The sequence below is a fragment of the Mustelus asterias genome, chromosome 12 (genome assembly GCF_964213995.1).
Source record: "Mustelus asterias chromosome 12, sMusAst1.hap1.1, whole genome shotgun sequence".
In the NCBI taxonomy this organism is placed as follows: Eukaryota; Metazoa; Chordata; class Chondrichthyes; order Carcharhiniformes; family Triakidae; genus Mustelus; species Mustelus asterias.
In genome coordinates, this window is record NC_135812.1 from 75,282,515 (window position 1) to 75,303,405 (window position 20,891).

General features: G+C 44.1%; 1 protein-coding gene across 3 annotated transcripts in view; it reads left to right on the forward strand.

The window, feature by feature from the left end:
* Positions 1-20,891, forward strand: part of LOC144501580 (rho GTPase-activating protein 44-like) — a 345,975-nt gene that overhangs the window by 252,665 nt on the left and 72,419 nt on the right. For all 3 annotated transcript variants that reach the window (XM_078225440.1, XM_078225439.1, XM_078225441.1), the window contains exon 7: positions 18,612-18,729. In XM_078225440.1, coding sequence (XP_078081566.1) covers positions 18,612-18,729 — 118 coding nt within the window. The remainder of the gene's footprint in view (positions 1-18,611; positions 18,730-20,891) is intronic.

Consider the following 20,891-nt stretch of genomic DNA (forward strand, 5'->3'; position numbering starts at 1 on the left):
CTAACTATGGGGTTCCCAGGCCTTTGGCTCTGAACTATTTGCCATTACCATCATCCCTTACGGTAACCTGCTTTCGGCTGAAATGAGCAACTATACATACAATACTGAAAATACATTATAATATTAGTATATATGTTTTAAAATCATAATTACTTGTTTAATTCCCTTTTTGCATCCACGTATGTGTAAACTATTTGTCTCATTAGCTTATTAACTTTGTTTCGAGAATCATTTAACTCTTTATTGGTAGTCCAGTCAGTGCCTTATATATTCTGTCTAAAACCTTAAGTGGTTAGAAATTTCCCACTTCAGACCTAATCTCATAAAAGCCCCTGAACTGCACAGTGTGACACGTTTTCCACTTCCTACCCTTACCATCCTCTGGCCTGTTTAAGTGAGATTGCCAATTAATAACAAACTTATGGACAAGACGATTTGAGTTCAGAAGTGAGGATGTCTTACTGTGGTTATATAGGGCCGATGTGGGACCATACCTGGAATAGTGTGTGCAATTTTGGTCTCCCTACCTAAGAAAGGATTTACTTGCCATAGAGGGAATGCAGCGGAGGTTCACTTGGCAGATACTGGGATTGGCGGGACTGTCCTTTGAGGAGAGATTGGGTCAACTGGGCCTGTATACACTGGAGTTAAGAAGGATGAGAGGAGATCTGATTGAAACTGGGTTGGACAGACTGGATGCAGGGAGAATGTTTTCCCTGGTTGGTGAATCTAGAACCAGGGGACACAGTCTCAGGATACGAGGTAGCCCAATTAGGACTGAGATGAAGAGAAATCTCTTCACTGTGAACCTGTGGAATTCTCTCCCACAGAAGGCTGTGGGGTCCAAATGATTGAATGTATTCCAGAAAGAGATAGATAATTTTAAAAATTTTAAGGTCATCAAGGGATATGGAGAAAAAGTGGGAATATGGCACCATGATCATATTGAATGGTGGAGCAGGCTTGAAGGGCTGAATGGCCTACTCTTACTCCTAGGTTTCTGTTTGTGTTGTCATTTAGACATGGCCTCCCAGCAGGAGAGTTGATGGAAGCTATTTGGGTGGAAAATTGTAATTGTTGGAATGAGGAAAAAAGGTAATTAATTGCCAATTAGAGAAAGAGATTTACTGAAAATAGAAGGATCCAGATTTTTAAACCATAGGACAGTTCTCAGATCTGAAAATGCTGCTGACACCAGAGGAAGAAACAAGTATTTTCCCAATCAACCCGTCCAGAGTCCATGCATGATTATTCTATCATGGATTTCATTCCACACTGTCTGCTGATCACTTGGAGCTTAAATTGGGCATCTCAAAACTGGGAAGGAATTTGCGTTGTGTGGTTAACCCGTGCCAGATGCCTCCAGTTTGTGCTGCTTGCTAACGTGTATGAGTTCTGCTTACAGCCAGCACGAAGTTGCTGATGAGAGGCTGTATTCCTCAGCAGAACATCATGCGCGTGCAAAACTAACTCCATTTAAAGCTGGCATGCACTAATTAAAGTCAGACCGCACTAATTCAAGGGAGAGCGCATTTTGGCTCGAGGAGGTGGTGGAACATTTTGTGGAAGAGAGTCTGAGTGTGAAGAAAGAATCAGTCATGGCAGGAAAGAGGGTGAGCGTGTGCTCCAAGGTTTCCGGACTCTGCACTGGATTCCTTAGTTGAGGAGCTAGCAGGAAGATGGAACTGAGGGCATGGTTGCTAAATTCGCGGATGATACAACGATATGTAGAGGGATAGGTAGTGTTGAGGAAGTGGGGAGGCTGCAGAATGATTTGGAGAGGCTAGGTGAATGGGCAAAGAAGTGGCAGATGGAATACAATGTAGAAAACTGTGAGATTATGCACTTTGGTAGGAAGAATAGAGGCGTTGACTATTTTCCAAATGAGGAAAGGCTTCGGAAATCTGAAGCACAAAGGGACTTGGGAGTCCTGGTTCAGGACACTCTTAAGGTTAACATGCAGGTTCAGCTGGCAGTTTAGAAGGCAAATTCAATGTTAGCATTCATTTCTACTGGGCTAGAGTACAAGAGCAACGCCGGCATCTCCACATCTAGAGTACAAGAGCAGGGATGTACTGCTGATGCTGTATAAGGCTCTGGTCAGTCCCCAATTGGAATATTCTGAGCAGTTTTGGGCCCCATACCGAAGGAGTCTGGGTCTATGCTCGATGGAGTCTGAAAGGATGAGGGGAGGATCTAATTGAAACTTACAGAATACTGAGAGGCCTAGACGGAGTGTACATGGAGAGGATGTTTCCACTAGTGGGAGAGACTAGAACTTGAGGGCACAACCTCAGAGTGAAGGGTTGCTCCTCTAAAACTGAGATGAGGAGGAATTTCTTCAGTCAGAGGGTGGTGAATCTGTGGAACTTATTGCCACAGAAGGCTCTGGAGGCCACGTCATTGTGTGTCATTAAGACAGACGCAGATAGGTTCTTGATCAGTAAGAGGATCGAAGGTTGCAGGGAGAAGGCAGAAGAATGAGGATGAGAATCATATCAGCCATGATTGAATGGCGGAACAGACTCGATGGGCCAAACGGCCTATAATTCTGCTCCAATATCTTATGGTCTTATGGTCTTTTGAAGGATAGTTGTGATCCATCAGAAGGGATGAGGAAACCCTTGCAGGCAGGCTTTATGAAGGATCAAGTAGCAATGTAGCCAACACCAGGGCTCAAGCCCTGAGGATCTGGATGTAGTTCCACAAAGAGTTCAGTGACCTCAGATGAATGGTCAAGATCAGTCAATATATCTTCAAATTTCATGTCCTATCATCTGCATCACTGACCTTACTCACTGCTCAATGTATCACGCCTCCAGTATTAACCTACCAACAATCTTTAGCAAGCAGATCTCATTCTAAACATTGACAAATTCAACTCACTCTCACACAATTAGCACAACAAACAGAAAATGCTGGAAAAGCTCAGAAGGTCCAGCAGCACCTGTGGAGAGAGAAACAAAGGTAATATTCTGAGTCCATCACTGCTGCAAACTGGACGCACACATCTCCCAGCTTGCCCATGTGCCAGGTATTCAGCAACATCACCCAACCGATTGTATCATACTTACTGACATACCTCCCTCGCAGTTTCAGGGTGAGTGGGTGCAGAACCAGGTGCAACAGGGGCTGACTGGCAGGGGACAGGCATTGTTAGAATGTCCTCACCCCTGTAGAGGGGTATGGTGATTGCCATGATTTGATTGGCCATGGCTGAAACTGTCAAAAGTGATGGTATCCCTATAGCTACATATCCATATTGCTATATTCTGATAGTGATAGTATCCATATAGTGGGGCAACACGGTGGCACAGTGGTTAGCCCTGCTGCCTCACAGCACCAGGGACCCGGGTTCGATTCCCAGCTTGGGTCACTGTCTGTGTGGCATTTGCATGTTCTCCCCATGTCTGCATGGGTTTCCTCCAGGTGCTCCAGTTTCCTCCCACACTCCAAAGATAGGTGAATTGGCCATGCTAAATTCTCCCTCAGTATACCCGAACAGGCGCTGGAGTGTGGCGACTAGGAGATTTTCACAGTAACTTCATTGCAGTCAATGTAAGCTTACCTGTGATTAATAAGTTTTTAAAAAGCTAGTCCTCCTTCTCACAACCCCTTCCCCACATCCCCTTAGCATAACGCAACCTTGGTGGAGTACTGTGAGCAGTTTTGATCCCCTTATTTAAGGAAAGATATTATTTCATTGGAGGCAACTCAGAGAAGCTTCACCAGGATGACCCCTGGGAAAGACTTGGATGGAGTGGGCTTCAGAAATACACAAGGCTGATGGTTATGCACAATGACACCTTTGGTGAATTGGCGGGTCTGATAGAAGGCCTGTGGACAATGGCATGGTTTATGGGGGAGTTTAATACCAAATTGATACAGGGCTTTGCTTAAAGCTTGGAGTTTATCCTTTCCAACATGCAGGTGGTGAACCCAACTTGTGAACCCAACCACGATGCAGCATCTGGTGCCAATGTCTGAACCTCCATTGCAGCACAATCAGAAGGTGGCCAACACCTGAGTGCTGTGGTAGAAGCTTGAACATGTGTACTGCCTATTTAGCTTGCTGCCATGCACCCGCAGTGCTCTCCTTCAAACTCTACTTGTTACACTCAGGGAGCTCTCATTATGGCTGCAGGTGTCAAATTTCAGAGGGGCTTCCCGGTGTCCCGGTATTCCAGCAATCTGTCCTCCAAAGGGTTACTAGGAATTCTGAGGCATTACCTTCGAGAAGTGGCACCGTGAGGTACGTGCCTACTGTCCTTCCCCTCAGAATGATAGTGCTTCTCCTCCCAGCACTGCCCTTGATATTTCCCAGCCAGCCCGGACTGCTGGCCATGCCAAGGTATTACAGTCTCTGCTTCTCGGGCCACTGCTCCAGGTCACCCTGTAAAACTATCTGCGATCCCCCCCAGTGGAAATCAGCCTTCTGGGGTAACACACAAGGAGCTCCAACACATGCAAAGGCACATGGATGTGGGCACTAAGGATGTGCGCAAGGTTGATTAATTAACGTTTGAATGCAATATTTATAGTTATTTTGGATGTTTATTTTGTGGTTTTAGTTTAACATTGTGACCAGGTGAACAGTGTGGGGGTCTCAGTAAGAGAGATCATAGAATTACTACAGTGCAGAAGGAGGCCATTCAACCCATCAATCTGCACCGACCACAATCCCACCCAGGTTTTTTTTTTTAGAAACCCGACAGTGCAGAAAGAGGCCATTTGGCCCATCGAGTCTGCACCAACCACAATCCCACCCAGGCCCAACTCCCATATCCCTACATATTTACCCACTAATCCCTCTAACCTACGCATCTCAGGACACTAAGGGGCAATTTTTAGCATGGCCAATCAACCTAATCTGCACATTTTTTTTTTGGACTGTGGGAGGAAACCGGAGCACCCGGAGGAAACCCACGCAGACACGAGGAGAATGTGCAAACTCCACACAGACAGTGACCCAAGCCAGGAATCGAACCCAGGTCCTTGGAGCTGTGAAGCAGCAGTGCTAACCACTGTGCTACCGTGCCGCCCTTACTCCCATGGGTCTTACTCCCATGGGTCTTACTCCCATAACTCCACATATTTACCCTGCTAATTCCCCTGGCATTAGGGTCAATTTATCATGGCCATTCAACCTAACCCACACATCTTTGGAGTGTGGGAGGAAACCGGAGCACCTGGAGGAAACCCACGCAGACACAGGGAGAATGTGCAAACTCCACACAGACAGTGACCCAAGCCCAGCATTGAATCCGGGTCCTTGGCACTGTGAAGCAACAGTGCTAACCACTGTGCCACCGTGCCGCCCACGGTGAGGATAGCCAGGGGGCTGCTGGTGAAATGGGCAATTGGGTTGCGTTTTGTGGTATCACATTCAGATGAGTAAGTCATAGTCACCTTCGTGAAAAAGGGGGAGTTTTGGTCTCTGCTCTGAATCTTCTTTCTCCTCTCTTACCTATGGTCACACACTGGCTGGACACTGAAAGAGTGGAATGCCTTTCTGTTGAGGTAGATCTCAAAGTTGGCGTGTGGCATCCAGGAAATAATGTGCGTTTAGCTAATGGCACCTTGCTCCATGAGGAAGCCTGCAATCCTCGTGAAGCCGTATTCACAGTCTTCCCGTCGGGTTTGCCTTGTCAAGCGACAATGAAAAGTATTCAATTCTCCTTTCACAGTGTGTAGTGGTTTCCCTTCTGCAAGAGTGACTGGAAAACTCCACCACCTTTCCGCTCATCACCCCCAGAGTGGGGGGAGGGGGGGGGGCGGGGTTGGCAGCCACCAAAATCAGCAGCCAACCCACCATAATAAAATAGATAATCACGGGTCAATTAGGTTTGTGTCCAAGCCCATTGACCCTGATTATACGCTGCATGCACCATAAGCATTTGGTTGTAGACAGACGATTTTTCAACTACCTCCTTCAAAGGGTGGGAAGTAAGTGGGGGGGGTCTCGGCAATGCCCACATGCTCTTGGCACTGCCAGGACTGATGGAGTTGATGGCCAAACAGATTGGTTTCCTCCCCAGTGAATGGTGGAACCCTACCTGGCCCCTGTTAAGCCCACCCACAGCGCAGGGCAGGCCAGCCTGACTGCATGCTGACTTTGTTTCTGGGGGGTGGGGGGGGAAGCTGGTCGTATCATTCAGCCCTCTGTCTCTATTCAGCATTTCTTAAAATAAATGTTTATCATTTTGTTAACTCAGGAAACATTCACAAACACCTTAATGATATAGTTACACATAGCAACCTGGGGAATTACTCCCTCCCTTTCTTGGGAATTGTGTCAAAAATTTGCATCTCATCATCAAACTAGAAAGTACATAGGTACGTAGAAATTAGAAGCAGGAGTAGGCCATTTGGCCCTTCGAGCCTGCTCCGTCATTCGTTTTGATCATGGCTGATCATCAAATTCAATATCCTGATTCCCCCTTCCCCCCCATATCCCTTGATCCCTTTAGCCCCAAGAGCTATGTCTAATTTCTTCTTGAAATCAGACAATGTTTTGGCCTCAACTACATTCTGTGATAGTGGATTCCACACATTCACTACTCTCTGGGTGAAAAAATTTCTCCTCACTTCAGTTCTAAAAGGTTTACCCCTTATCCTCAAACTATGACCCCAAGTTCTGGGCCAAACTAAACCAATCATTTTAGCACAGCGTAGATGTTTCAAATTAAAGTTGATTAAAAATGTGCTCCAAAACAGATCAGGTGTGCGTGTGTGTGCGTGTACACATGTCCATATGTGTGTGTGTTAGTGGGTGGTATTTAATGCCCTCCCCTATGGCAGTGTTGGTGGTGGGAGAGTATTTAATCGAGCAAGAGTGTTGCGGGTGGGGGCTACACCCCTGTTCGTTCTGTGGCAGGAAGGACTCTGGCCAGTTTCCCAACCCTGTCACTAGTTAGTATTCATCCAACAGTGAACAAAGAAAATTACAGCACAGGAACAGGCCCTTCAGCCCTCCAAGTCTGCACCGACCATGCTGCCCAACTGAACTAAAACCCCCAAAAAGAACAAATACCCCCAAAAAGAACAAGTGGGTGGAGGCCTCGCCATGCAGGGAGCACGACACGTAAATCCACGCCGGGTTGCTTATGGATCCAAAGACACCCTGTGCCTGATCGAGAGACCTGGCATTTGAAGAGGGTTCCTGCTGAAAGCCACCACACAACGCTTCTTCCCCCGACTCCACAACTGCGGAAGGATTTCTAGTTAAAGGAGGCCCAGCAGAGGTTAGAATGATTGATCTGTATTTTGATTCCTGGCTTCAGAAACCATAGGAATGGAGAGGGGAGCAGGGAAAATGGTCCCTGGATCTTGGACTCATATCTGGATGTCCTGCTGGGGAATCTGAAATGAGGAGCGATTTGTCGAAGACGAGAGGAGGGGGAGAGGTGATGGGACGCCCTCAACTTCCCGGAACTGTGACAGCCACTGGCAATGTATGCCTACCTACTCCACTGGGTGGGAGCTGCAGATGTCAGCAACAGGGAGACCAACCATTCTGAATTTTTTGGGTCTTCCCGGAATTTGGTTTTCCATCCCATGTTCTGCCAGGGTTTCCCTGGATGCCAGTTGTCTTAACTTCCCTTGTGTCCACATCTTTTGCATGTCTGCGTGTGCATTATACTGCTGTACTTGCAGACTCAAACACACACGCAACAAGGAATCAGCAGCAGCATTGGCTGGGACTCTCCTTTCAGAGTTATCCAGCTTTGGCATGTGTGTGGTTGGGGTTGGAGGGGGTCCAGGCTGGTGTTTGGTGGTGGCATTCAGTGGTGTGGTTGTCCAACATCGGGTCCAACAGCCACAGTCTTAGGATCGAGTCTGTGTAGTCGGGCCTTGGACTGGCCCGAGGGGAAGAGGACGCTGGGCAATTATGAGGAGGCTGAGTGGGAAAACTGCACATTCCCCTCCCATGGCCTCTTCAACCCATAAGCCACCCACTGGCCCCTACAGCCTTGTCAATGCCTGCCTCCAGAACAGCAGCACCCCTTCACCCCCCCCCCCCCCCCCCCGCACGCAACACCCCCTCCCAGTATTGGAAGGTTTCCCAGCCTGCCAGTTTCACTGAAGAAGCACAGCACATTGTTATTTTGCTCAATAGACTATGGAGGGAACCATACACCTCAGGAGTCACATACTCAGTTATAGCCAGAATCCTATGTTAAATTGTTGATTAGTTTCCTCTTTGGATATTTTAATGACTTGCCCACAAGCTCCATGGGAGATTCCCAATTGTCTGCAAACTCTGACTTGGGCAAGATCATGTTGGCCACGTTTTGGGGCTTTGACCCCTGCTGACCCTTGAACCTGCCTCTCCTTAGCAATAAAACTTCTATCCAGTGATATTCATGCTACGGCATTCACTGACATAATTATTTACAAGCTAATACAGCAATAATATGAGGTTGATGGACTGGAAAATCATATATGTAGCAGAGTATATGTTAGTTGCTTACAATCACGATGAGGAAGAAATACCATGATTTTCATGGATTTCACTATGAATTAAGGGATATCGAACTTTTGCTGTTGTAAGTTCTGTAATAAAGAAACTGGAGACCCATATTAACATTCTGGATCTAAACAAAGGAAATTACATAAGCATGAGGACAGATTTGGTCTCAGTGGACTGGGCAGGAAGACTACAAGGTAGGACAGGTGTTGAACAGTGGCAGATATTTAAGGAGATATTCAAGTCCTCCCAACTAAAATATATTCCAGGGAGGAGGAAAGGTGGTAAGAGCGGGGAAAGACTTCCATGGCTAACAGAAAGATAAAAATTAAGGCATACTGTATTACAAAGGCCAGTGGCACTCAGGAAATTGGGAAGCTTTTAAAGATCAACAAAGGGTCATTAAAAAAGTAATAAAAAGAGCAAATGTAAATTATGGAAGAAAACTAGCACAAAATATAAAAATGCACAGCAAAACCTTCTACAAGTATATGAAAGGGAAGAGAGTAGCTAAAGTGAATGTTGGACCCTTGAAGATGAGACTGGGGAGTTAATGTTGACGCTCAATAGGTGGGATAGTAAGTTGCGATAATGAAATAAGAAATTTACAATTGGGTATGGATACGTTAAGTGAATGGTGCAGAATGTGGCACATAGAGTTTAATGTGGATAAGTGTGAGGTTATCCATTTTGGTAGGGAAAATACAAAGGTAAATTATTATCTAAATGGAGAGAAACTTCGTAGTGTTTCAGTGCAGAGGGATCTGGGTATCCTTGTGCATGAATTGCAGAAAACTAGCATGCAGGTACAGTAGTTAATAAGGAAGGCAAATGGAATCTTCACATTTATTGCTAAAGGAATAGAAGATAAAAGTAGTGAAGTATTGCTGCTACTGTACAAAGCATTAGTGAGACTGCACTTAGAATATTGTGTACATTTTAAATTCTCTTACTTGAGGAGCGATGTAGTTGTAGTGGAGGTGGTTCAGAGGAGGTTCACTAGATTGATTCCAAAGATGAGGGATTTATCTTATGAAGAGAGATTCAGCAGTTTAGGTCTATACTCCCTGGAGTTTAGAAGAATTGAGAGATCTAATTGAAATGTACAAGATGATAAGGGTGATTGACAAAATAGTTGTGGAGAGGATGCTCCCTTTTGTAGAGCAATCTAGACCAAAGATTAGGATAAAGGGTAGCAGATTTAAAACAGAGATGAGGAGAAATTGTTTCTTTCAAAGGGTCATGAGTCTGTAGAATTCACTACCTCAGAGCATGGTGGATGCCGGGACTTTGAGTTAATTTAAGGAAGAGGTGGACAGATTTTTAATCGATAAGGGTTTGAAGGGCTATGGTGAATGGTCAGGAAAGTGGAATTGAGGCCGAGATGAGATCAGCCATGATTGTATTAAATGGCAGAGCAGGCTCAAGGGGCTGAATTGCCTTCACCTGGTTCTTATGATTCTCTGGTTGCACTTGTACAACTCCTGGGCACGGCTTGATCAGAAACCATTGAGACTTAACCTTAACCAGAAAGAGTTGTGGAACTGAGGGCTTTTGTAACAATTTGCAACAATCCCTGCTGCCATCAGACTTTTAAATGGACCTACCTCGTATTAAGATGATCTTTCTCTACACCCTAGCTGTGACTGTAACACTACATTCTGCACTCTCTCCTTTCCTTCTCTATGTACAGTATGCTTTGTCTGTATAGTGCACAAAAAATACTTTTCACTGTATACCAATACATGTGACAATAATAAATCAATCCAGGGGATTTCATAGTCAATTTCATTCTGCAACTTGAACAAATTGTTGCATATCACAACCAAAAAATATATATTTTGCAAAGACATTAGTGGAATAATGCAAATATACATGATAAATAATATCACAAGAGAAATTAGAAGAGAACATCACGTGAAGTGTTAACTGGGCTGGACATTGGCTTGCAAATGAAAATACTAAAGTAATGATAAATAGACAAGGCTTTGTTTATAGGGGAGAGGAAAAATCCATTTATGTAACACTTCTAATGTTGCAAAAATGGCCCAAGATAGTGCAATGCTTTGGATCTGGATAAACATTATTATATTTATTCAATAATATATATAATATCATATTTGCTGATCAGTCTGAGGTATGTGGCCAGGAAACAAATACAGAGGAGGTTAATAAGATTCAAATCTAGACAAAAGAAATGAGATGAACCAAAGATGGCATTTAACAAAATGTGTTGAACCAGGAAGTATGGAACATAATAATGGATGAACACTATTACGCGAAAAGGGCCTGAAGCTGTTATTCTAAAGGATATTTTAAAATAGAACACTTTAATAATACCAAATTGTTCAAAGCTAATTGTGGATTAAGGAATGACGAATGGTGTTCAAATTGACAGTGCATCTAGTTTCACTGGAGATCAGATTTAATAGAGATGTGATTTAAGCCGTCAAGAGAGAGTTTATATTTGAATTGTTATGTGATCATGTTTGTCCCTAGTTGGAACAAGGGCATTTTAAGAGTTCAATCACATGAAGTATTGATGACGTCATTGGCCATTTGCGCGGGCAAACGGGCGGTCTATCCCAAAGCCTGTAGTGTAAACACCTTGCCAATAAAGCTCATTGGTCATCTGCAAGCCTATCTTTTAAAAATACCACATATATAAATGCCTGATTATTTCTTTTGGGATAATAGAAAACATTTCACATTTAATTCATTCGTTTGAGCTAGTCATTGTTGCTATGTCAACAGGCACGGCCATTTTGCACAGAGCAAGATCCTGCAGAAAATAATGAAATAAATGTGCAGTAAATCTTTTTGTAATAGTGGGTATTTGAGTGAAGACGTGGACTAAAATTTTGGGGAAAGTTCCAATTCCTCAAAAGGTGCCACAGCATCTTTAACATCCACCTGAACAGGTAGATACAGCCATAGTTTAACCTTTCATTTGACAGTTGTCGCTCCCCAGGACAGTGCTCACTCAAAACTTCACTGAAATGCCAATCTGTGTTAGAGTGGGATTTGAGGGAGAAGCAGTTGATGTAGTTTATATGGGTTTTAGCAAAAGCTTTGACATGGTCCCACATGGGAGACTGATTGAGGAGGTTGAAGCACATGGAATTCAGGAAAACTTGGCGAGATGGATCAGAAACTTGTTTAGTAATAGGACACAAAGGGTGGTGGTAGAAGGCTGTCTGAGTGAGTGGAGGCTGGTGTCCAGTGGTGTACCACAAAGTTCAGTAAGTTTACAGATGACACCAAGATTGGTAGGGTGGTTAATAGTGCAGAAGAAGGTTGTAGGTTACAGGAAGATATAGATGGGTTGGTCAGATAGGCAGAACATTGGCAGATGGTATTTAATCCTGATAAGTGCGAGGTGATGCATTTTGGAAGAAATTACAAGACAAGGAAGTATTTAATGAATGGCAGGACACACGGAAGCTCAGAGGAACAGAGGGATCTGGGGTACTTATTCAGAGATCCTGAAGGCAGCAGAGCAGGTGAAAAGGGTAGTTAAGAAGGGTACGGGACACTTGCTTTTATCAGTCATGGCATAGAGTATAAGGGCAAGGAGGTTAGTTGGAACTGTGCATGATGTTGGTTAGGCCACAGCTGGAGCACCATGTGCAGTTCTGGTCACCTCACTATAAGAAGGATTGCTCGAGAGGGAGTACAGACGAGATTCACGAGGATGTTGCCTGGAATGGAGCATTTGAGCTATAAGGAGAGACCGAATACACTTGGATTGTTTTCTTTAGAGCAGAGAAGGCTGAGAGGGGGACATGATTGAGGCGTATAAGATTATGAGGGGTATGGACACGGTGAATAGGAAGCAGCTGTTCCCCTTAGTTGAGGGGTCAATCACAAGGGGGCATAGTTTTAGGATAAGGGTAAGGAGATTCAGAGGGGACTTGAGAAAAAAAATCACTCAGAGGGTGGTGGGAATCTGGAATGCACTGCCCGGGAAGGTAGTGGAGGCTGGAAACCTTACAACCTTTAAAAAATATGTGGACGAGCACTTGAAGTATCATAACATTCAAGGATATGGGATTGGTCCTGGAAAATGGGATTAACGTGACTTTAGTGGTAGTTATTGTTGGTGCAGACTTGTTGGGCCAAATGGCCTTTTCTGCGCCGTACAACTCTGACTTTATGAAAAATGGCTCTTCTGATGGTGCAGTAGTCCCTCAGTACTGCGCTAGATACTCACAAGTCTTGGAGTGGGACCTAAACCTCCAACATGTTGACTCAGATGAGAGTACTACTGAACTGGTGCTTAAAAACCGACAGAAAATCCTTTATTTCTTTATTGTTTGGACAATGGGAATATCAGTCGGATCAGGGTTTAGTAATGTTGGTTCTAAAGTTGATGTTATCTTGCAGAACTTTGCGATATTACATCAGAAAATTTCATGGTATTTTACATTCTTGGAATATTTTCTGTTTCTGGTTCCCTCCGGCTATTAAATTAATTGGGGAGAGCAAATGTCTTCATTCTCAGTGTGCAGCCTCGCCGGGCAAGGCTGGCATTGATCGCCCAGTGCTTGTTGCTCTGGAGAGGAACATTCGCTGGACCACTTTAGAGGCCAGTTAAGAATCAGCCAAATTGGTGTGGAGCTGGGGTCACATCTAGGCCGAACTTTGTCAGGACAGAACTTCTTTTATCCTAAAACCGTGTTTTTTTATTTTGGTGACATCCACAAGTTTCACAGTCACCTTTTACAGGTACCATTTTAAAAAAAAATTCAGGATTCTTTAAACCTTAGTTCATGTTCATTAATTGCCATGGTGGGATTCGAACTCAGGTTTTCTGGGTAGGTCTCTGGCTGATTATTAGCCGAGTAAGATCATTGGTTTGCAGCTTTGAATTGTAATATCATCCTCAGGCAGGCCCTCATCCCCTTCTCCCCATTCTACAAAGGTAAAACTCTCCAAACACCTGTTCCCACCCAGTGACTTTAGCTGAGTGTTACTCTGGAGAGGTGTTGGCGTAGTGATATTGTCACTGGCCTAGTAATCCAGAGACCCAGGGTAATGCTCTGGGGACCTGGGTTCGAATCCCACCATGGTAGATGGTGAAATTTGAATTCAATAAAAATCTGGAATTAAATGTCTACTGATGACCATGAAACCATTGTCGATTGTCGGAAAAACCCATCTGGTTCATTAATGTCCTTTAAGGAAGGAAATCTGCCGTCCTTACCTGGTCTGGCCGACATGTGGCTCCAGATCCACAGCAATGTGGTTGACTCTTAAGTGCCCTCAGGGATGGGCAATAAATGCTGACCCAGCCAGCGATGCCCACATCCCATCCACCTGATACTCACCATTGAGTTGCTTCGGGATAGGGTGGGCAAATCACTGTGGATTTGAAGTTTATCCGTGAAAAGATATATTAGTTCCAGCTTTCGGCGCGAGCACAGCCACAGGGGATAGCAGTGATCATTTCATATCACGGCTGTGACGTTAACCCCAGCTGGTAACTTCCATCATTTTTATAAATCTAGTCTCTCCTTCAGTGTTGAAGCCCAAATTCTCCTGCCATTTTGCTGCACAAGATGAAAAACTCTTGCAACCAAGAGCAAATGTTTCAGCGGCAGCCCCACTGCTGTCAATGAACTGATCAATTAAAATGTTCTTTCACTTCCAGCTCAAAGGACCACGATGCTGTTTTAAAAAATATATAAAAACAGAAAATGATGGATAAACTCAGCAGGTCTGGCAGCATCTGTGGAGAGAGAACCAGTGTAAACGTTCAGAGTCCAATATGAGCTTTTTGTTTCAATTTTTGCCAATTTAAAGGAATGTCTTCAATGACATTATTACAGCACTAATTGCTGCAGAATCTTAATGTGAGGTAGACCCTTCAACAACAGGCGGCGGCATGGTGGTTCAGTGGTTAGCACTGCTGCCTCACAGAGCCAGGGACCTGGGTTTAATTCCCGGCTTGGGTCACTGGCTGTGTGGAGTCTGCACGTTCTCAAAGATGTGCGGGTTAGGTGCATTGGCCATACTAAATTTCCCCTTAGGGTCAGGGGGACCCTAATGCATGGGGTTATGGGGATAGGGCTTGGGTGGGATTGTTGTCGGTGTAGGCTCGATGGGCCGAATGGCCTCCTTCTGCATTGTAGGGATTCTATGATTCTATGAGACCCTGTAAAGGATAGTCAAGGGAAGCAGTGAGCCAACTAAATGCACTTGAATAAAGTAAAGGAGACAACTGGTCAAAAATTCTGCACAAGATGGTGCATTTTGCAAGACTGCTTGATGCTTTTTCTATCACGTGGAAACTGTAGGTTTGCATCAAGATTCATTGAAATCAGCAGCAAAATGTCACCAAATGGCTTACACTTGGAGGCAGAGTGTAAGATTTCAGTGACTCAGGTGGAGTGGGAGTATTTGAAATCTCTCCAGGTCACACTGGCATATTCGCTAGGATGTTCCTCAGCCAATCAGACTTTGCATCTGGCCTGTTGTTGCAGTATTCCGAGAGCACGTGATAACCATCTGTGTTGGGGAGTCATTGCTTTTTTGGCTCGAAGTCTGACTGCAGAGAGTGGCAGCCCGAATGATTCCTGTGATAACCTCCAGGACTTACATGGGGAATCCCGGATTGACCTCCCAGTGGGACTCGTAGAATACGAGCTGCTGTGGTTACCTTATCAGGTGGAACTCATGTCCCGAGCTCTTTATAAAGCAGGCCCCTCTGCGGGTCCACTGTTGTATTGTCCTGGTTGGGACCTGTATGTGTTCACTACACACTTCTCATTTTAATTTTACTTTGTGCAATAAAACACCGTTCCTTTACAGCTGACTCCTGAGTTATTTCAGTTCTTTAACTTCCCGTCCGGCTATTATTTTTGTTTTACCCTTGGTAGTGAGTGTTGCTAGGCTGTTTTAATTATGCTGTAGATCATGACTTAACCTGATTTCCCTTTTCATCCATCGTCCATTCTTTGTGCTTTCAGCCATGATGTTATTAGATAACAATTAGGAGGTAGAACGATGGAGGCTGTTTAAATATCTGTTGGCACTTCAATTGGGTTTGACCAAGGCAGGACTGAGCAATGCCAGCTGCAGCTGAATTACATGCAACTCTATATTTTCGATTTAATGTTCATTAGACCAATTTCTGCTGCCATTTTCAGGTGGGGTATTGAACAGTAGAGAAATAAAAATCTTAAACACATTACAGGTGTTTAGAAGTTAGAATTCACAGTCTAACTGTAACCAGAGCCATGGGGGATCTACAAATAATTTTTGTTTAAAAAATGGTTAAGAGGATTTCCTTAACATTTGAATGAAAATTATAAACAGTTCAAGCTTCACTTTTGCAGTATGGAGCGGGATCTTCTGCTCATTGGTGGCGAGCTTGGAGGTGGGAGGGATGTGTAATTAGGCGGAATGATGGCTCACCCGAACCTTGCCACCTTCCCATCTCCACCAGAATTAAGATATGGATGGGAAGATCCATGAATAACTTACCCACCCCGACCCGGCTCTTGAGGCCATTAAGTGGCCAATCACTGGCCACTTAAGGGCCCCATCCTGCTGACATTGGTATTAGCCAAGCTGCAGGTGGGCCTGTCGCCATGTGGCATGCACGCTAGCTAAACCCGTTGCAGCCAGCTTGTCACTAGGGGTGGGAGGTGGTGGTGGGAGAAGGGGGGGGGTGTTTGCGGGTGTAGGGTGCATCCCTTGATCAAAGGCATTGACTGGACATTGGGAATGGGGGGTACCCTCCCCCCCTCCCCCCCCCCCCCACCCACACCCCCCTCCTCACACCCCTCTCCCGTCCCCTGGATTGCTTCAGAATGTGGAGATGCCGGCGTTGGACTGGGGTAAACACAGTAAGAGGTTTAACAACACCAGGTTAAAGTCCAACAGGTTTATTTGGTAGCAAAAGCCACACAAGCTTTCGAAGCTCTAAGCCCCTTCTTCAGGTGAGTGGGAATTCTGTTCACAAACAGAGTTTATAAAGACACAGACTCAAAATCCCAGGGCTCCAATGCTTGTCCTTCCGGTAGCAGCCGGAACCTCTGATTGTCCAGCAGCTCTTGGTGGTGGGACCTCCACCCCGGGCTCTTGATTCCACGGGATGGTCCACCATTAGCCTTGCCACTGCCTGATTGGTGGTTTGGCAGGACTTCCCAAAAAGAGGCATTGTGGATCCCTCACTGGCTCTTCAGTCGATAGGCAAGACCCTGACACCTCAGCTACATTCCACCCTATGTTTTCCAATGCTTTATTGTGGAAAGGAGTCCTAGTTACAATCCATTTCAGCTGTTGTCTTTTAGACAACATTTACTCAATGAATTACTGGACCATTTAATTGATAATGTCTGTTGTTGCTTAAGACTCTTTTGAAAACCATATTATTCTGCAGTGTGTGTGGATTGCTGTTTTCAGGTGACGCATACGGCATTCACGCTTCCTTATTCATCCACACTGGCAGCATCGGGTTCACTATGACTGCATCAAATAAATCAGCTTCAAACATGAAAATGTGACTGAAATACGTACAAACTGGAGCTCGGTACTTTCGAGAATGACAATGTTCATTAATTAGCTTGTTTCTTGCTCAGTAAAACAACGCATCATAAATTGCTTGCACATCGATCGCTCTGGTGACACAGAGTTTAGAGATTTGACACCAATGGCTGGAGAGCACTTCCAGGACATTCTGCTCCTGTCATGGGATTGGATGCTTCAGCTCAGGAGCAGTGTAATGAGGAGGCTCCTGACCTCCGTGTGCCAACTGGGGTTGGGAGTATCAGTCAAACTTTTATTTTAATTCATGGTGTCGCTGGCTGGGCCAGCATTTATTGTCCATCCCTGAGGGCATTTCAGAGTCAACCACTTTGCTGTGGATCTAGAGTCACACGTAGTCCAAACCAGGTGAAGACAATAGATTTCCTTCTCTAAAGGGCACTAGTGAACCAGATGGCTTTTTACAACAATTGACAATGTTTTCATGGTCAATTGAATTTTCATGGTCAGATTTTTATTGAATTCAAATTTCACCATCTGCCATGGCGGGATTTGAACCCAGGTCCCCAGAGCATGGATTACTCTTTGCATTACTAGTCCAGTGGCAATACGACTACACCACCATCTCCCCGGCACTCCCTGAGCCACTGGGCGATTCTCATTTGTCACTCAGCATCCAACCAGTGAGAAATTCCCTGAAGAAACTGAATAAATGGAAGTTACTTTATTTAGAAGGAGCATGATTACCAAGAAAGATAACAGATCAGAAAATATTCCTGGAAAGTATTTGTGACAAAAGTATGTAATAAGACAGCATTCTGTAAGGGTCATCCATGATTGGTATATCTGTTTGAAAATATTTCAAGAATATTTGTAAGTGCTGATGGTGCTGTGTTATTTCAAACACATATATATGTATATCTAAAGTAAAAGTTTATTTATTAGTTACCAATAGTCTTACATTAACACTGCAATGAAGTTACTGTGAAAATCCCCTAGTCGCCACACTCCGGCCCCTGTTCGGGTACACTGAGGGAGAATTTAGCATGGCCAATCCACCTAACCCTCACCTCTTTGGACTGTGGGAGCACCCAAAGGAACCCCACGCAGAACGTGCAGACTCCACACAGACAGTGACCCAAGCCGGGAATCGAACCCGGGTCCCTGGTGCTGTGAGGCAGTAGTGACATCATATCGACAGTAAACTGGGTGATTAACCAATGCACCTAAAGTGATGAGTTGCAGCTCATTAGTACAGATATTGTCCTACATTAACACTGGCTGCCAATAACATTATTGTGTTTGGACAGATATCATGTGAAAAGTATCAGGGAGAATTCTATACATGAGGTCAGTAAGAAACTGGTGAACCCAAATAGCCAACATTGTTTTTCATTATTTTCTTATGTTCTTCTGGCTTCTCATTAATAAATTATATACTTTGATCCTGGGTGGAATTTGCCCCTCCCATCCACCATGGGAAGCGGGACAGGACCATGCAAACATCCGTTGACCCACGGGTGGGATATTCTGGTATTGGGGTGAGCGCAGGCGGAAAATCCTGCCCAAAATGTTTTTAAAAGATCCACCTTACCCTTTGCTTTGCCCATTTGAAACACTTTGCTCACGGCGTCTTCTCTTTAATCAGGTGGCAGCAGTCTTCAAAGTCATCAGGGCTGTCGAGCAATCTGCAGTCGTCCGGTGCCAAGGCTGATGCACTCAGGGAAGAAATGGAGGAAGCGGCGAATCGAGTGGAGATCTGCAGGGTACCGGCCATTACTGGAGTATTATATGTTTGTGTACTTACCCCGTGTGCAAGGGGGTTGAGCTTAAGTGCAACAAACCTTAGCACTTTATACAAATTCTACACCATTCACATTTCACAAGTTGCTGCCACTGTGGGCAGTGCTTCAGAACCTCAGTCTTTGCATAAGCCTAGATTGTAAGCGTTGATTGGCAGTTCAACTCTGCAGACCACCACAATCTAGTGCACTGCTACCCTCACTTTGTATGCGTGTGTGTGTGTGTGTGTGTATGCTTTCCAGTGAGAATCAATGGATAGTAATCAGGATAAAATGCAATCAAAAAAGATTGCTTTCATCAACAGAGGCCTGTATTGTACTATTTAGCTAAAATCTTCCTGTGAATAATAACTATCTGGATCAAATTAAGTGAGAGGAGTTTATTTCAGGTCTCCGACACAACAGAAGGACTTGCGTTGATGTCATAAAGTATGACTGACTGCTACAACCATAATTCCTGGAAATATTCTAAATTTGAGCATACTCCAGTCATTTTTACAAGTATATGGTTTTATCAACCATTTCAGTTTTCCCGTTTAATTTTAGTTTTTATTTTCTGGTTTTATTTACCATTAAGTCCTTTTATATTGACCCTTTGTCATATGACCAAAGGAAGTCATATTTAATCATAGAATCCTACAGTGCAGAAGGAGGCCATTCAGCCCATCGAGTCTGCACTGACCACAATCTCACCCAGGCCTGATCCCCATTTACTCTAGCTAGTCCCCCTGATACTAAGGGCCAATTTAGCATGGCCAATCAACCTAACCCGCACATCTTTGGACTGTGGGAGGAAATCGGAGCACCCAGAGGAAACCCACGCAGACACGGGGAGAATGTGCAAACTCCACACAAACAGTAGCCCAAACCGGGAATTGAAACGGGGTCCCTGGTGCTGTAAGGCAACAGTGCTAACTACTGTGCCACCGTGATTGCAGACTAGTCCGAGTTCTAATAGGGTCAATCGATGGGCAGGGGGTTTAAGTGAGATATAATTTTCTATATAAGGCAATAAAATTATAAGCATTTAAAGACCTTGTCTAATTCTAACAATGTCAGTAACACACTTTCAGTAAATGACATGAATGTGTTTGCCCAAGAAATCATGTCATCACGCTTCAGATTATAAACAGAAGATATTGGAGAAGAAACACTTTGGTCATTTTTTTTAACCCAGTTTTTATTTCACTAAATATATTCGCTGGATATAAATCTTTATGAATATCTGAAGGTAATTATTTTGTATGCCAAAGTATGCCAAAATCTGAAACATCCTTGCGATGGTTGTAGAAACGTGATTCTGCTGCAGTTTTTAATCATAAGATATTGGGTACTCTTAACACTGCCCAGTCTTATCCATGTAAATTGTTAGAAGGATAGAATTTTTAAAATCTCAGATAGATGTAAGCCAGTAATAAACAGGATCAGTTCCCGTCATGCTGTCTCACTCTGATCACAATGATAATATGTCGAGATAGAGTTCAATCAATTGCTATTAAAACTACAAACATTACAATTCAGCAAATTGAGTTCTATTTAATTGCAGTCCAAAAACATCAAATTAGTTGGATACCCTCTTCTGTGTTGTCATTTATACAATTCTATGAAAATAAACATCCCTTGACAGGCTCAAATGACTTCAACTGTTCACTGAAGGGAGACTGGCATTAAAAGTTGGTTGGTAAAGAAAATAAATTTGCAAGATGGTCTGCTGCCAAGTATTTTAAAAACCCAACATTGAAAGATTTATTTCACTCATGAGCAGATAATGGCAATTTAATACAAGTTGTTACTCATTCATTGATGCCCAAGAGCCACCTCCAAGATCCAAAGAGGTAACAGCAAAGTTAGAAATGTTGAAGGTTCTCGTGTGTACCGTGTTGTGTCTAGTTTGGCTCCCGTACTGTTTTATGTTTGTTAGCCACCGTTGGTCAAGAACCCATTGTAACTAGATTTTGAGCTTAACTGGTTTATCCTGTATCTATACATACAATTCATAGATAAAAGTGTAATCCTCTCAAAGCAGTACCGAGAATAGCTTTAGCTTAGAAACAGCCTCATTAGCTTTCAAAGTCAAACATTACTGAGAGTTTATTGCATTGCGAGGAACGTCACAATGACAAGAC